Source organism: Erpetoichthys calabaricus, chromosome 6, assembly GCF_900747795.2.
Source record: "Erpetoichthys calabaricus chromosome 6, fErpCal1.3, whole genome shotgun sequence".
Classification (NCBI taxonomy): domain Eukaryota; kingdom Metazoa; phylum Chordata; class Cladistia; order Polypteriformes; family Polypteridae; genus Erpetoichthys; species Erpetoichthys calabaricus.
In genome coordinates this window covers 201281035-201299907 of record NC_041399.2, presented here as the reverse complement: position 1 = coordinate 201299907, position 18873 = coordinate 201281035, and the positions used below count along the sequence as shown (strand labels likewise).

General features: G+C 41.2%; 1 protein-coding gene across 1 annotated transcript in view; it reads left to right on the top strand.

Moving 5' to 3' along the window:
* The window catches only part of svila (supervillin a), a 249514-nt gene that overhangs the window by 92489 nt on the left and 138152 nt on the right, over positions 1-18873 (top strand). Inside the window, exons 7-9 of the mRNA XM_051929021.1 lie at positions 3982-3994; positions 4699-4720; positions 14659-14723. Of these exons, the coding sequence (XP_051784981.1) occupies positions 3982-3994; positions 4699-4720; positions 14659-14723 (100 nt within the window). The remainder of the gene's footprint in view (positions 1-3981; positions 3995-4698; positions 4721-14658; positions 14724-18873) is intronic.

The following is an 18873-nucleotide window of genomic DNA, read 5'->3' as shown; positions in this document are numbered from 1 at the left end:
TACCTGGAAACTGCTAGTTCCAGCAAGAAACAAGATGTGTAGGTGACATTTTGCAATGCTGCTAATCGTTTTCTAATTCCCATCTGCACGGTCCGTAGCTAGTGTGTAGTCAAGTCATTAATAAACTGTTTGTCTGCACAAGAGCTGCCTTGATCTCGTCCATCACCTTGAAGCTTAGCTCACCACCTTCTCTGTGTGTCTGTCAAGTTTTCTTGTGAAAGTTGAAAAGGCGTTCTTTCTAATCATACTGGCTTCCTGCCTTCCGTCCTACTAAATTAAAACCTGGTAGTTTTGGATTGCTGTGTTTAGCCATGCATGGTGTTGGCATGTAGTACGATCTCCTGCATAATGTGCTGAAGACGTAACAAGAACAAAGAGGGGAAAGGGGGGTTCTTGTTAATGTTTGCTTCATCATAGTCCTCTTTTTCTCTTTCGTCATTTCCTTTTCCTTTTCATACGCTTCAAGGGAAGCTGAGGTAGAGCTGGCAACCACAGGTCTTGATTTGGCTACCACAGTCGAACAGGAAAAAGGGGCTCGGCGACCAAGACGCTATATTTCTCCAGGGGAAAATAGAAAGACTTCTGAAAGGTTTAGGACCCAGCCTATTACTTCGGCAGAGCGCCTGGAAACGGATAGGTAGGCTGGCGTTTTGTCCACAACAGAATTTGGTTGGAAAGAGGGTTCTCCCTACACTTGCCCCTTCATTCCCATCCATTTTCTCCTTGTCACATTTTTTATTTTTTTAAAATGCATCAAGTCCGGTCTATGTTCTGGGGTGAAACCCATGCTGTGGCTCATTTTCATACCAACCAATTTCTTAGTTTTGTGCACGGCCCCAGCTAAGTTGCAGTAGATGTCTTGCCCCCAACTCCAGATTCTACAGCATAAGTAGTTTCCAATATTTGTGACATCTTTCATTTTCGCCGTTCAGATTGAAACTCACTGATGTCGGTCCTTTAGATATATAGGAATGTATTCAATGTCCGTGTCCTATTGTTTGCTTCTTTTCTTGGTTCAGTAGCTTGGTTGAGTTTGCAAATGTCATCTTTTAGACGTCAAGCTCTAGAAGGATTTCCTGGTTCTACCAAGCTTCTTGGGATTTACTTGGACTTTCCAAGATGTGTCAACAAGCAATTTCCCAGGTTGATAGCATTTAGAAAAAGTACTAGATAAGGAGGTGGAAACTGTGAAAGGCATACGAAAGGTAGTTGACCACCCATTTGATAAGGTGCCACATGAGAGGCTGGGTATCATACTGAAAGAAGTGGGAGTTCAGGGTGTTTGTAGATGGACTCAAACTTTGCTCAGACACAGGAAGCAGAGGGTTGTGGTGCAAAGCACCCAATCTGAATTGGCTGTTGAGAGTGGTGTCCAGCAGGGGGGTCAGTACTAGGGCCGCTGCTACTTTTAATATAAATAAATGATTTGGATAGGAATATAAATAGCAAGCTGGTTACGTTTGCAGATGATACCAAGATAGGTGGACTGACGGGTAATCTGGAATCTGTTGGATTATCATAGAAGGACTTGGACAGCATACACCTTGGGCAGATGTGTCTCAGATGTAATGCTTTACATTTACTTGCATTAAATTTCATGTGGGAAATAAAACTGTTAGGTTTGAATACACAACAGGAGGTCTGAAAATTGAAAGTACACCTTAGAAGAAGGATTTAGGAGTTGTGGTGGACTCGACACTATCAACTGACAGTGTTCAGAAGCCTTTGAGAAGGCTAACAGAATGTTTGCACCTTGATGTGTGGAGTGCAGGACCAAGGAGGTGACGCTGAAGCTTTATAACACACTGGTGAGGCCTCATCTGGAGTCCTGTGTGCAGTTTTGGTCTCCAAGAAACAAAAAGGACATAGCAGCACTAGAAAAGGTCCAGAGAAGAGCAACTAGGCTGATTCCAGGGCTACAAGAGACGAGTTATGAGGAAAGTTGAAAAGAACCGAGCCTTCTCAGTTTAAGCAAAAGAAGATTAAGAGGAGACATGACTGAAGTGTTTAAAATTATGAAGGGAATTAGTTCAGTGGATGAAGACTTTGACTGTGAAGGAGTTCATGAAGAACACAGGGACACAGCTGGAAACTTGTTAAGGGTAAATTTCACACAAACATTAGGAAGTGTTTTTTTACACAGAGAGCCACAGATGCGTGGAATGAGTGACTCAAGTAGCGTGGTAGACAGTGGGACTATAGGGACTTTCAAAATTAGACTTGGAAGTATTATGTGGATAGGACTGGCAAGCTGCTTTGGACTGAATGGCCTGTTCTCGTCTCGATTGTTCTAATGACTTAAAATATTTTGGTGAGCAGCGGCAGCAATCCAGTGGAACATTTTCTCCACTTTTATCAAGATACTTGAATCATCCATCCATTATCCAACCCGCTATATTCTAACTACAGGGTCACGGGGGGGGGGGGGGGGGGGGGGGTGCAAGGCAGGAAACCAACCCTAGGCAAGGGCGCCAGCCCACCACAGGGCACACACCAAACACACACTAGGGGCAATTTAGGATCGCCAATGCACCTAACCTGCATGTCTTTGGACTGTGGGAGGAAACCAGAACACCTGGAGGAAACCCACGCAGACACGGGGAGAACATGCAAACTCCACGCAGGGAGGACCCAGGAAGTGAACCCAGGTCTCCTTACTCTGCCACTGTGCCGCCCTACTTGAATCATGAAAGGCTTATTCAAGACCCCAGTGTGGATGCCATGGACTAGAGAGAGCCAGATTAAGGGTTAAATCTGTAGAATTTCCAAGATACGCGCTATTGTATTTTTAATGTGCCTGAAATGTGATTTCACCCCTTTGCCAGTAGAAAAATCCAGAGTTGTGGAGCAGACTGCAGTGGTAATTTTCTTCTTGGTTGGTTTTGAAGAGAACCTTCTTTGTTTTAGAATTTGGCTAATTTCCTGATGGTTTTTCAAACAGCTAGGCCTAAGCAGTTAAGCCTACTATAAACATTTAGGCTCAATCATTCAGTGTCTCTTATTTTGATAGTAGCCATCTCAGTATGGATTTTGTGTTTTCTTTTAACCCTACAATTATCTGGCATCATTCATCCCAAATTCATGGGAATTATACTAGATGTTAACCTAGGAGATTGCATGGTTTGAAATTCCTGGGATACTTGACTCTGGGTTTGTTCACACGTGCCCTCAACTTGGGAATGTACCAGGAAATGTCTGGGACGGACTCCATGTGTGAAAGGAATTACGACTCTCTGTGATCAGAAGGTAGTTGTTTGAGTCAAAGAAGTTTAGGGGCAAAAGAGTTGCGCTTTTTAGATTGAGACTAATTCATTTCTATCCAGAAGAGGAGTACAGTATGATCCATTTGAAGCAGAAACCTTGACAACCTTTAAGAAGAACCTGGATGAGATATTGGGACAGCTTAGCTATCAGCTAAACAAATGGGTTTAATGGACTCAATGGACTCCTTTCATTAGTCAAATTTCTTACATCCAATTAGGAGAACGGGAGTCAAATGCTATCTCATTCATGACATGCACTACTAGCAGTAAGGAATTGGTTGGAACAAAAAAGCAGAAGACACAAATGTCCCCAGGACAAATTTTGAGAACCATTGTCATGTTTTGGTGGGATTTCCAAACATTGTTTTGCCCCATTGAGAAGAACACTTGCACGTTTTTAACCTCTTCAGTCACCCAATTCCTCACCCATTCAGTGTGTAGCAAACCAAGATTACTGCTTTCAGCATTGCTTCCCTTACCATCTAAGAACGCAAAGGACTTCATTTTTCAATCTGCCACATGTGATTTCATGAATCGCTCCTTGTTTGACCCCCCCCCCCACCCCATGTTAGTCCCATTTCATTTTAAAATGTTGTAAAGTCTTAGTGTTAATAGGTTTAGCAGCTGATTAAAGGGTGCTGTTTCCTTCTCTTAATCTTCTGCCACATGTTAACACTCTTGAGAAATCTGTTGGCATTTCATTCCTCCTAAGTCACAGCAGTTCACTGTCAGTAGACCTGTTGTAATATTTGAATCCCTTTTATTATTATTATTTTATTCAAGAGTCTAACTTTTTTTTTCTTTAACTTCTAGATCATGCCTGAGTCCTGAAATGCAGAGCAATGAAGGCAAGTACTTTCTTGATAAGTTTGGAGATATTGGCTCATGCTTTTATATCTTAAGACGCTCTGACTAAAGCTGAAGTGTGTTTAATTCACAATGTATATATTTGTGTGTATGCCTATATAAAATGTGAGAGATTTAGTATGCGTGCATGTAATTTAGGCTGTACAGAAATAAAATAGGTAAAGATGTTGTTTTATATATAGAGAGCATAAAACAGATAGATAGATAGATACGTTATTAATCCCAAGGGGAAATTCACATACTCCAGCAGCACCTTACTGATACAAAAAAACAATATTAAATTAAAGATTGATAATAATGCAGGTAAAAACAGACAATAACTTTATATAATGTTAACGTTTACCCCCCCGGGTGGAATTGAAGAGTTGCATAGTTTGGGGGAGGAACGATCTCCTCAGTCTGTCAGTGGAGCAGGACGGTGACAGCAGTCTGACGCTGAAGCTGCTCCTCTGTCTGGAGATGACACTGTTTAGTGGATGCAGTGGATTCTCCATAATTGATAGGAGCCTGCTCAGTGCCCATCGCTCTGCCACAGATGTCAAACTGTCTAGCTTAATGCCAACAATAGAGCCTGCCTTCCTCACCAGTTTGTCCAGGCATGAGGCGTCTTTCTTCTTAATGCTGCCTCCCCAGCACACCACCGTGTAGAAGAGGGCACTCGCCACAACCGTCTGATAGAACATCTGCAGCATCTTATTGCAGATGTTGAAGGACGCCAACCTTCTAAGGAAGTATAACCGGCTCTGTCCTTCCTTGCACAGAGCATCAGTATTGGCAGTCCAGTCCAATTTATCATCCAGCTGCACTCCCAGGTATTTATAGGTCTGCACCCTCTGCACACAGTCACCTCTGATGATCACAGGGTCCATGAGGGGTCTGGGCCTCCTAAAATCCACCACCAGTTCCTTGGTTTTGCTGGTGTTCAGTTGTAGGTGGTTTGAGTCGCACAATTTAACAAAGTCATTGATTAGGTTCCTATACTCCTCCTCCTGCCCACTCCTGATGCAGCCCACGATAGCAGTGTCATCAGCGAACTTTTGCACGTGGCAGGACTCCAAGTTGTGTTGGAAGTCCAATGTATATAGGCTGAACAGGACCGGAGAAAGTACAGTCCCTTGTGGCGCTCCTGTGTTGCTGACCACAATGTCAGACATGCAGTTCCCAAGACGCACATACTGAGGTCTGTCTGTAAGATAGTCCACGATCCATGACACCAGGTATGAATCTAATCCCATCTCTGTCAGCTTGTCCCTAAGGAGCAGAGGTTGGATTGTGTTGAAGGCGCTTGTGAAGTCTAGAAACATAATTCTTACAGCACCACTGCCTCTGTCCAAGTGAGAGAGGGATCGATGTAGCATATAGATGAATATACACAGAGCATAAAACATAGTGTATGTACTAATGTTAGATTGATACCAATACCAGCTTTCATACCTCAGTACCAATACCAAAAAATACTGAAGCAAGTAATGGAAAGGTTTGTATTTTTCTCAAAACAGAATGCAAGCTTCATGTTTTATCCAAAAAAGAAAAACCCGAACCCTGACTGTAGTGGTGCATCTTCTGTGCCCATGTGGGGGTAGCCCGCAGCCAAGCCGAGCCCATGTATAAAATAAAAACATACTAAGGGTTGTTTGTTTGTCATGTAAAACTCGCACACCACTGGGCCTTAATAATTGATTTTGGCTTCAATCGAGAACTTGTCGAGCTGTGTTATGCATAACGTAATCCATGAATTAGTCATGTGGGCTTCCTCAGCCATGAAATTGGGCCTTGGGTCCTTCTAATGGCTCACAGAGGTGTGCTTTGGCTGACAGGAAAGCAACCGCACTGCTGACAGTGCAGCAGGCAGTGAAGCACATTGCACAGGCTGACTGCTTTTGTCACAGATGCCAGTCACACACTTATGACCTACTGATACACTCTATGTGACTAAAGAATTGAAGGTGCAGGCTTCCTCTGCCACATTATTGGGCTTTGGGTCCTTTGCCTAGCTAGTGCACCAGCTTGCAGCATGTCTGTCAGGAAAAGGGCCGTGGCAACGTCGGATGGTAATGAAGGATGTTGCAGCAACCTCAATGGAGTGCTGTGTTTCGTGAAAGGTGTTACTTCAGGGACTAGAGGTCCGAGTGTTGCTAGTTTTATTTATTTTAAATATTGTACCAGCAACAACCTGGCAGGGATGAACACCACAGGGTACATGTGCTGGGGGCTGAACTCACTGGTGACTCGATTTTCTGCTAGTCACACAGTCACAGCGTCTCTTCCGGAGAATCAGCACGCCTATTCCGTACTCACTGTACTTTTTTATATTTAAAAAGAGAACAAATTTGCATAATGCTGGTGTAGGACTGCCATGGGTTTGCAGTCTCTTCTGTTACAATGCCATCACGAGTCATCATCCTTAACGATGAACTCGCATTCTGTCCTCGGTGATGCCATCTCATTCCATCCTCTCACCCTGAGTGTTTAAAAGCTTTGGTTTTTACTAAGGCAACGCAGTTTCCTTCCAGCTGTCTATACTGAACCTTCAGAACGCACGGCTTGTAAGTATTTTGATAGCATTCTTCTCATTAATATTTGAACATTGTTATAATATAGCTGTCTCTGCATATATTTTTTGTGTTAAAATAGCACAGCCAAATTGATACTTTGTGTATCGGTTTCACTCGTTTCACCCTCAGTTGGTGTTCTGCATGGTCTAACTGGTTAAAGAAACAGATGTGATTGATTCGTCTTTATTTGATACATTTAAATACATGTTAATTCGTCTGTGGTGACTGTGCTTCGTTTGTAATATTTGATTTTGTTTGATTTTATTCAAGTTTTCACAGTTTCACAATATCGGTGATTTAATACGGCACAAGACTTTTCAAGTAAAGTTTGTTCGGTTTGCTTCAGTGCTTGACTCTTCACTTGTCACCTTGTTTAGCTCTCTGTTGAACTCTGCAAGCTGCTCAATAGCGGAGGCAGAATAAGTGCAGCATTAAAAAAAATCTGGTAGCTGCACTTGGGTCCGAATCCAGGTGGTTTATCGTGTGGTGGGTGCGACAACGCGCCATCAGCACGTTCTCTCTTAGTGTAGCGCGGTATACCTATAATAAAGTACCATCGCATACATACACACCTTTATGCCATGGTATACATACTAGTATAATGGAATGCCAGTTTGTTGAAATGGACATACAATGGTATGTCAGTCTGTTTCTATCATAGTATAGTATGTCTTATTGCCTTTGTTCATTGGACATTCCTGCCCTCTTGTGGACACCAGATAGCATAACGTCTGGGCATGAATGGCAAATGTTTTCTCATCTTAATACATAATTCGCCTGCTTCGTCACTCACTCACTCACTCACGTCTGTCCGAAGCCGAATGCGCAGTCGCCTTCTGCGCCACTGCCCGAAAAACCTTACGAGACCGACATCCAACCCCAACATCACGGCAGGCGGCGGATTTACGGCCGCAAAAATTCAAAGAGAAAGGCGAGTTCGATTAAAGCTCTAGAGGCCTGAAAGGCGATTTCGACTACAGCTCGAGGCCTAAATTACGCATTCTGATTCAATTCCGCATTCATTCGATACACCTATATCAGGTTTGTGGTGCTTATACTTATTACTATTCTATATTGTACTGGAACGTTCATCATTCAATATTATACTATAGGCCTGGAAAATTCATCAACTAACAGTACAAGCCTGTACAGTAATGAGTAGAGCGGACTACAATCATTACAAAACAACTTCTTTGTGACTTATCATTTGTTCTTCATACACTCCAGACACAAACTCGTGCCCGTTTCATGTTACGTTGTCGAAACGGGCTCTTTGTCTAGTTTTATATATGTATATGTTACAGGTGAAGCCTGAAATTTGGATAAGCCTAGCATTACCTGAGTAAACCTTGCACTGTCCAAAGAGATTACCTGGGTAAAGTTGGAATAAAATAGGAGTTTCTAACTTTAATTTCTTTGTATAATGTGACTTTTACTTGGGTAATGGACTGACTAACCGAGCTAGGTCAAAGGTGGGCAAAACAAGGGACAACCTATTTAGATGGGGCCTCACAACAAGCGCTGAATGTCCCTGTGGTGAGCCCACCCAAACAATGGACCACATTCTCCATGAATGTTTCCGAGGCCCTACATGTACCGATGAAGATCTTAAGGATGCTAATGACGCCACTCTTACCTGGATATGGCAGTGGCGTGATAAGATATGATGATGACTTGGGTAATGCTAGGTTTATCTGGCCCTACCTGTATTTTGTGTGTGTGTGTGTGTGTATGTGTGTATATATATATATATATATAATATGGAAGAGAAGGTCTGTGATACGGTTTGCATATTTGCAGTTGGAGATCCACAAAGGGATAAAAAACGAATCACGTATCATAAAATAGTTTTATTCCTGAGCTTTCAACCCCTATCAGGGGTCTTCATCAGAGGATAATGTTTAGACTTACAAGAATCAAAGGCAATATATAGCAACACATTCAGTATGGGAGGGGGGGTGGAGGTGACTAAGTCAGTATGATCAAGGGGGGGGGGGGGGGGGGTTGTATAGTTTAATTATTGTGTACATGTCCTTCTTAAGTTGGCATATGCTGGGTTTATGTCCAAGTGTCTGTTGATGGCATTTTCATCTGATAGCCAAGACTCGGCCAACTCTCTGGCGCTTTTTGTACTGGCCTTAAATTTTACTTTTACGTTGTCCCAGTTGAATGTGTCCCCTGTCGATTTAGTATGTGCATATATCAAAGAGAGTGCGTCCTTTCTTCTGACGGCGTTGCGATGTTCCTGTACACACACACACACATATATATATATATATATATATATATATATATATATAATAATATATGCAGTCTGTCAAAGACGGGTAATTGAATAATTTAAAAAAAATATTTGCCAGCTCTTGCCCTCTGTGGTTTTTCGGCTACTTTCCTCAGTGTGGGTGAAGATTTCTTCAGCAGCTCTCCCTTCCTCAATCGCATTTCCGTAAATTATTTTTGTGGCAACTTTTTCGGATCCTGTCCACTTGTATACTTGCTGTCTTTGAAGGTGGCTCTTCATATGCCTCCTATGCCATTTCTCCCCCTCCTTGTGTGTGTGTGTATGTCATATTCGCACTTCTTCTTATGTTGCGTTACCAAAGCCAAACTGACCAATCAAATTGCTCGGCGGGACTGGACACACAGACTTTAGTGTTTTACTCTATAGTAGATTGTAGAAAATGAGTGAGTCTGCAGAGTCCCAAAAGTAGTTGGGGTGCCAGCCAGGCCACCCCATTTTTAATCTTTTTCTAAATGGCACAAAAATAGAGGCACTCAGGGGCATTTGAACACATGTACTCTGAAGTGGTGTTTGATCCATCTAAATGGAATCTCCATCCTACTGTGAGTTTGCGCTGCAAATGAGACTCCACCTTCCTGGGATGGGCCCTTTTTTATATACCGCGTATAAGTCGCGTCTTGAAACCCGAAAAATCGATCATAAAATCAGACCCTGACTTATACGGCCATTCAAAAATGCGACACTTAAATTTTTAACATCATCTTGCCTCCTCCAATCTCGCATCAGTTTCTCAGACACCTCGAATTTTGTTGTAGCAGCGCAGTTACCAGTTTCTTTCGCCACTTCAACAACTTTTAATTTAAAACCAGCTGAATATTCTGATCGAACGCTCCATTGTAGATAAGGGATGCTCTTACGATAAAGGTGTATGAGGGTATGAGATGCACAAAACATAAAATGGTGCAAATGTCGCTTCGGAATAGTTTGGGTATTAGTGTGTGGTCACGTAGGCACAATACATAGAAAAAAAGAAAAGGCAGTGTGCCCCGTGGTTGCTCTCTCAGGTGGGCATTATCATGTCATAATCCCTTGGACCAATAGCGTGAGTTTTCTGTTATTCGACTTATACGGCCGACATTATAAGATACCAGAAATTATACGGTGAAATCAAGGCTCGACTTATCTGCGAGTGTATGCAGTACTTCAGGGTGGAAGTGATGGGGGTGTGGTCCACTGGCTTCCTGGGCTGTTTTTAAGACCATTAGAAACTGCGCCTCCTCTCATCCAAGAGTGGTACTGCAGAACTGATCAGAGCTGGCGTGGTCATCCTCAGATGCATATGCGTGACAATATATGGAGGTACATTTGCGTGTGTTAGGTGTGTATACATCTACACAAATGTGTATGTACCAAGCTAGGTGGATTGGCAGATAATCTCGAACCCATTGAATAGTTATATAGGGACTTGGAGAGCATGCAGGCTTGGGCAGATTTGTGGCAGATGAAATTCAATGTTAGTCAATGTAAAATATTAGACATAGGAAGTAAAAATGTTGGATGGGAATACACTGAAAACTGAAAGTACCCCTTATGAGAAGGATTTAGGAGTCGTGGTAGACTCGATACAATCAACTGTCAGACAGAAGCTATTAAGAAGGCTAACAGAATGTCAGGTTATATAGCGCCTTGATGTGTTGAGTACAAGTCACAGGAGGTTCTGCTGAAGCTTTATCACACACTGATGAGGCCTCATCTGGAGTCCTGTGTGCAGTTTTGGTCTTCAGGCTACAAAAAAGGACATAGCAGCACTAGAGAAGGTCCAGAGGAGAGCAACTGGGCTGATTGCAGGACTACAAGGGATGAGTTTGGAGGAAATTAAAAGAGCTGAGCCTTTACAGTTTAAGCAAAAGAAGGTTTAAGAAGAGACCTGACTGAAGAGTTTTAAAATTATGAAGGGAATTAGTCCAGTGATGAGTTTAAAATGAGTTCATAAAGAACATGGGGACACAGTTAGAAACTTGTTAAAGGTAAACTTCTCACAAACATTAGGAAGTTTTTCGTTATCCAGAGAACGACAGACACATGGAATGAGTGATCAAGTAGTGTGGTGGACAGAAGAAGAATTTTTAGAAGAATTAAGTGGATAGGACTGGCCAACCTTGTTGGACAGAATGGCCTGTTCTCATCTGAATTGTTCTAATGTATAAAAAATATGAAACATTCTAAAAAAATTTGGGTCAGGCTTAGTGTCTGACTGAACTTATTATTCATTTGTGATGAAAGCCCAGGATTTGCAATCCCAAATTTGCTGCAGTGCAGAGACACATACAGCTTGACCAGATAAGCCACACAAGTGTTTACTTACCAAGATGTCCAGCAGAATGGTTTGCCTTTTTTGGTGCACTTTGGGCCGCGTTACACTTTCTATCTCTTAATTTTGGCAGTATTTCAAACTTGGAAGTGCTTTGAGCCTTTACTCCCGTAACAGTGCCATTCAAATAAAAAATAAATGCAGTGAACTGGAGATCAACACACATGCTTAGGAGACACCATTGTAATGAAAATGTGTGACTAGTTTTTAGAAGGGTCACTGCTAAGTTTGGCCCCCTTTAGTTAAGATTATCAATTTCTACTTGGAACACAACAGGAAGTGGTGTGGTTTGATGCTAATATTGGTGACCTTGTAACTTTCACGAATGATTACATTTTTTTTTTCATATCTTCAGTTTCTCTTCTGTTCCTGCTGGTATTAAAATTCACCCCATGATTTTTCAGTAGTGTTTTTACATGTAGTAGTTGAATAGAACTAGAACATGCAAACTCCACGCAGGGAGGACCCGGGAAGCGAACCCAGGTCTCCTAACTGAGGCAGCAGCGCTACCATGCCGCCCAAAAAAAATTCTCATCCCAAGTTTTTTTTTTTTTTTTTTTTTATATTAGAGAGATGTACTCTGTGGTGTAAATCTACTCAGTGAGGGAAGGAAGGAAGGCTGGCCGCTTGCTGTGCATTGTCTGTCCGTGTAGAGCTAGAATGGTGCTGCCCAGCTAATGTCAATAAATGGCTGGTCTAAGTCATTTATCGAGCTCTTAGCTCCATTTTTTATTTCTGTTCTCCCAAAGTTTGAGAGAACCTTCGCACACGGTCTGTCCAAAATGTATATAGTGTGAGGCAGATCCAGAATGCCTTTGTTTTTTTTTTTTTTTTGTTTTTTTTTATTGATTTTATTAAAATCACATAACATTCCATACAAATGTATCAAGTTTTATAAAAATAGGATCGAAAACAAATCAACCCCCACCCATGAGAAAGAGAGCTAGTCCAGAAGAGTAAAACGTTAAGCTAGTAAAAAATAAGTAAATGGATTAAATAAATGAACAAAGATAAATTGAGTAAAATAGGGGAGAGAACCTGCTTCCTCAATTTAAATGTTTAGTTTAAAATGTTATTGATGAGATCCTGCCAGGTTTTGAAAAAGTTCTGCACAGATCCTCTAAGTGCGAATTTGATTTTTTCCAGTTTCAAATAGTATAAAACATCAGTTACCCACTGACTTAAAAGAGGAGAGTTAGGATTTTTCCAGTTGAGCAAGATAAGTTTACATGCTAATAGTGTAGTAAAGGTAATCAGTTTGTTTGTCCTTCTCCCCTTTAAGCCCCTCTGTGAGCCCACCAAACACAGCTGTTAGCAGATTAGGAAGGATTGGGACACCCAGGTGCTCTGAAGAGGCATTTAAAGATTTTGGTCCAGAATGATGTTAATTTGGCGTAGGCCCAAAACATGTGGCCCAGTAAGGCTGGAGCTCGATTGCAGCACTCACAGGTTGGATCTTACCCTGGAAACATTTTGGACAATTTTAAGCGAGACAGATGTGCTCGATTTTATATAATTTTAAGTTGAATTAATTGTATGTTTTGTTCATATGGAGCTCGAGTGAATTCTGTGCATTGCTACCTTCCACTCCTTTTCTGAGATGTTGAGTGAGAGATCCATTTCTCACTGTACACTGGAATCTTTGAAAGAGGGAGACTGTAAAATGGTTTTATGTATTACAGGAATGCTGTCTGGGTCCTCGAGACTGAGCAGTATTTTTTCCGGCATAGAAGTAGGTGTGGGAGCGGAGGGAAATTGGGCAGGTTCTGCTTAACAAAGTTTCTGATTTGAAGGTAGTGAAAGAAATGTGTTGCTGGAAAGTTTAAATTTGGAGTGTAATTGTTTGTAGGATACAAAGACGTTGTCTATGTAAGATCTCTAAGTGATTTAATCCTGAATGTTTTCCAGACATTAAAAACTGCATATGTTTGAGAGGGTAGGAAAAGGTGGGTCTCGTGCAGAGGTGCCACAGATAAAAGCTTCCCTATCTTGAAGTGCTTCCTACATTGGTTCCATATTCTGAGTGAGTGACGCACAATTGGGTTGTTAATATATTGGCGATAACTTGTATTTATAGAATGCCTTTGTTTTTTATTTATTTATTTTTTTCTTCTTTTGGGCACCTTACAACTATATAAGTTAAGCTTGCTAAAAAAAATTAGGAAAAGATGGCTACTTTGGCCAAACAGAGACCTCTACAAATCATCATGTGTGCTGTGTAGAAGCCTGCACTTGTCAGTTGTAATGGTGCATTGTGTTTACATTCTACTTGTTACTTAAAAAAAAGAGTAAGGAAAGAATGTTATGCTGTATGAGAGAATTCACTTTTCTAACCTAGGAAATTAATTCTACTATAACATGAAAATGGCGATGGCATACAGGAGAATGTTTAAAAGCGGTTATCTCCGTCTAGGTTGCACTGTAAAGCTATGCCTTACTTTTTTCTGTCAGTTGTTGAGTATTTTAGCTCAGAATTGGAAAACTATATTAATCACAAAGGAAATTACTTAACTTTCAAAATCCAGTGCGTGTCTATGTTGGGGAGCAAAACCTTTTACAGCGCTTTGCTGCACCCACCATACAACGAACCACCTGGGATTGCGACCCGAGTGCAGCGGGTGACACCTCAGCACCACACTGGGACAGTGTGAGGTTTTTAATGGTGGCTGGAGTGCCAATCCTGCCACCAACACCCATGTTTTCCATGCAAGTTGGAGAACCTGCCTGCGAGGGGTGGTGCAGATTAACGTCATACCCAGGATAAAGCAACTGCAGGTTAAGGGCCTTGATCAAGGTGTTTCTGTGACTGTATAAAATTTACTCTGATTGAACACTAAGGTCTGTGTATTCAACTCCCTGTTACCTACCTGATTGGTCAGTTTTGCTTTGCTGTGATTGGTCAATTTTGCTTTGGTGTGGTTGGTCAGTTTTGCTTTGGTGACAAAAGTGGGAGTGCGAGTGGGAGATACGCAAGAAGGAGTAAAGGCTCATGCTGAGAGACAGGAGGTGAGAGACAAGCACATCGAAAATAACGACAAGAGTCTGAAAAGCAAGCTTCACGGGAATGTGCTTGAGAGATGGAGGGCCGGTTAGAGAGACGTTCACACACACATACAGCGGAAAGATGCAGAGGGTCCACATAGGGCAAGAGATAGCAAATTATTCTGTAATTCTATTTCTTAATTATATTTAGTGAAGTGAAGGTAACATGACAGCTATTTAGTTAGTTAGTTATTTATTTTTGCAGATCTGGCATCATTTAAAATGTATCCTCTGGTGTTTAATGTTTAGACAATGGCTCCTTTCCAGGTTAGTTTGTCCATTTGTTGCTGATTTTCATCTTCCTTTATGTCATTTCAGGTGATGAAGAAAAACTGGATGAAAGGGCCAAGCTGAGTGTAGCAGCCAAAAGGTCCCTTTTTCGGGTAATCATTTTGTGTTTAACTTCTGCTTTTACCAGTAAACCTCTGATTCTCTAAAGAATCGCAAATCCAAGAATGGCAGTTACTTTCTGTTCCCTCCGATCTTTGTTGGGATGAAAAATCATGGAGGGTGGGAGCGTCCTGGGAAAGTTTATTTAATTAAATAAATATATTTGTACTAAAGCTGTTTCTTTTTTGGAGCCGTGACTCCTTTGGTTCTGGTGTTTGAGAAGCGCATTGTAGGTGCCTTCATTCATTGTTTTTATCCATGCAGTCTCGTTTTTGTTTTTCTATGGGTGTGTTGTTAGCTGGAAGTCGTTTGCTGTTAGGAATCATAATTGAACTTACTTTTAACACTGAATTACCTTAATGTGATTCAAATAAGCCACACTGAGTGCTGGCACAGTGGATTAGAGCACACTGACTGCTGGCACTGTGTACTGTGTTAACTAATGTTGTTTTATTTTAATTTCTTATTTTGTCTTTTGTTTTTCTTCATTATGTAAAGCACTTTGAGCTACTTTTTGTATGAAAATGTGCTATATAAATAAATGTTGTTGTCGTGTAGTGGAGTAGCTGCTGGCACTTTGGCGTGGAGAACACTGACCACTGGCACTGTGGAGTAGCTGACTGCCGGCACTGTCAGTAGTCACCACTACCTCAAGTTTAAATACATAGACATATATAGATAGATGTCGCATTCGCTGTTTCCCAGTCGACACGATACGTCAGAGCATCAGCCTTATTGCGAGGGGCAAAAGTGTCATTTAAACTAATACAGGTAGACGTGGACACCGGGTTTTCTGATGAAAAAACAATAACGTTTAAAACAGTATCGTTTACATACAACAGATTTTGTCGATTCGTTTAAATGCAATTATTTACATCCATTTATACACTAATAATGGCAATTATTAAATAATAATTATTATTATTAAATAATTCCTCCCATATCAGTAACATTTCGCGGACTGCCTTCTTCTATCTTCAAAACGTTTCTAGACTTTGTCCTGTTCTTACGCAACACAGTACTGAAGTATTGGTTAATGCCCGAGTCACCTCATGTATAGATTACTGTAATGCTATTCTATCTGGCATCCCACAAAAACGTATCCATCGCTTACAACTTCTTCAAACTTCTGCTGCCAGGATAATAACCTGCTGTTCTAAATCCACTGAACATATCACACCTTTTCTCTCTCAACTTCACTGGCTCCCTGTTCACTACAAAATACCGCACTTAACATTTAAAGCTCTCCACAACCTCGCTGATCTCCTCCAGACTTACACTCCTCTCGCTCACTCAGATCTTGTAATTTGAGAGTATTCAGTCTGGCAATGTGGTGCAGCCTTAGTTTGTGGAAGACTGACACATCTCAAGACATAAGCATAAAATGATGGTTGTCAATTTCAAACTGTGTTTCCTCGATGTGCTTCTTGAGAAAAAACATCATCAAGTTTGAGAAATGTTAACCGCTAACAACAATCTATATAGGTAGTGACTAAATACGTTTAGCCAAAACGTTGTTTGGAGGCTCACTTGAGCACATAAATGCATAGTTTAGCTAGCTTAGCCTGGCGTAGCTAAAGTTAAGATTATAAAACGGGATTTTCTAATGGCCAAATATAACCAAAACAATTGTTCAGCCTTACCTATGAAATGTAATCCCTGTGATCTGGTTTGGAGCGTACAGCGGTCTGTACAATTCCAAGCAGCACATTATTCATTACTTCACTCCACAGCAGTGCCACTCACAATATGGCGGCGGCGTTGATGTACGATTCTGCTGGTCATGAGGCGCCTAGTTATTCTATGTCTATGTTTAAATATGTCACCATGGCAACTTGTTGGCGCGCACGCTTTACCTCAAGTTTAGTTTACAGGTTGTGTTGTGTTGTGTTGTTTGGGCGCCACCTACTGAGTCTGGGAAGCCGCTGGGTTTGACTCTAGGGCGCTGAGGTGCAGTGCGCGTGCGCTTTTGTCACGGGATGCGTCTGGCATCCGTGCATATATACAACCATCGTAAACATTACTAAACGAAGGTTGTATATGCGGTGGTGTGCATGTTCGGGCGGCAGTTGTATTGTGACCTGAAGTTTAATTTACAGGTTGTGTTGTTGTTTGGGCGCCACCTACTGAGTCTGGGAAGCCGCTGGGTTTGACTCTGGGGCTCTGAGGTGCAGTGCACGTGCATGTGCACTTCGGTGCGTCTGGCATCTGTGCATATATACAACCTTTGTAAACATTACTAAACGAAGGTTGTATATGCAGTGGTGTGCGCGTTTGCGTTTGCATTCGGGCGGCAGTTGTATTGTGACCTGAAGTTTAATTTACAGGTTGTGTTGTTTGGGCGCCACCTACTGAGTCTGGGAAGCCACTGGGTTTGACTCCGGGGTGCTGAGGCGCAGTGCACGTGCTCTTTTGGTGCGTCTGGCATCCGTGCATATATACAACCTTTGTTTAGTAATATAGATAGCTTTTTAACAAGCAGGTGAGGTGTTTTTTTTTTTTTTTTAATTTTGAATATTTTATACATACAATGCAGGTTGTTACTTTCTTTAAGATGTAGTTATGGTATGGGCCGAAAACGCAATGCAATCTAAAGTTCTTAAATGTGTTTTTTTTTAATATGTCACATTTTATAATGCATATTATAATAATCTGAGGCTAGGGATGTGCACTGGCAATCAGAAGGTTGCCGGTTTGAATCCCGTAAAATGCCAAAAAAGGGACTCTGCTCTGTTGGGCCCTTAACCTACAATTGCTGAGCGCTTTGAGTAGTGAGAAAAGTGCTATACAAATATAAAGAATTATTATTATTATTGTCGCAAATTAGCTTTAAAGATTCTCTGGCCTGACCCTCTATTGATAAAGCCCATCATGACGGTGGCAAGGATTATCTCTGTAAAATACAGAAGGAAGAACCCTTTGAGGGGCAACCAAGGCTCAAATGGAGGGGTGTTTTGTGCTCTTGACAGCACTCGCCTTATTAATTTATGGAAAATGTCTTAGTTGTTTTGCATGCTAGGTGGAGAAAAGTATATACTGTATGTAGCTGTGTTTACCCCAAATTATCAAAGTTCTCTAGCTCCAGCTTGTAAATGGGATTCAGCAAAAGCCTAATGCGTCGATGATTCCTCAGACAAAATTTTTCTTTTTAAAAGTTTTAGTTAAAATGCAAAATAACACAAAAATGAGAGAACTGAAAGAGCAAAAAATGTGAAAAATTCTTGTTTAAGAGAAGTTCTGTTCAAAGCTTATAAATCTTGTTTAGTAGTGATTTTGTAACGATTAGAAATTAAACGTTTTGGAATCAGAAAACTGTCTTATCTCATTTCTATGCTGTAAATGGGTCTTTTTAAGTCCCTGTGCACTGGCACCTGTTCTAAACAACAACTGTCTCAATTATCGCACTGTATCTTAATTTTAGCAAGAAAGTTCTATCTCATACTAACTTACAGAGGGGGAAAAAGACTATACTATCGTCTATGGCTATGAAAGAAATTTATATTCTGTTCAAATTAAGCACGCACTAATGTGGGTTTAACTCAAAGCTTTAACTTTCTAAGATTGGCTCTTACACTGTATATAGCAATAGTCATTTTATTTAAGTTCCATAAGGTAACTAATATCCAACAGAGCCTGAAACGTTTTCCATTAATTGTGATTTAAACTGGGAAGTAATATTAGGGTGTGGGAGTTGGAGTGCGTACCGCAGGATCAGTTGAGCTGGTGGCCATGCAAGGAAGAAGTCTGGCAGGTGAGCAGGACTTGCAGAGGTAGACAGGGATCTTGTAGAGCAGGGGTAGGCAACGTCGGTCCTGAAGTGCCACAGTATGTGCAGGTTTTTGTTCCAACCCAGTTCCTTAACGAGAACTCAATTATTGCTGATGAAGCACATATTGCTTAAGTGACATTTTGATGCTTCATTTTAGTGGTCTCGCTTGTTAAGGTTCTCCAACCTTAATTGCTTATTTCAATCTTAAACTGCTGCATTCAGTGTTTTAATTGCTCCTTATTAGCAATAAGATGTAAAAGACAAAGCAGCCAGCAGTTCTCCAGCTAGCTTTTTTCCAATTACATCTGTGTGTGTTCATCATGCACTGTATGATTTAATAAAACACTTAATAGAAAAATGTGACAGACTGAAAA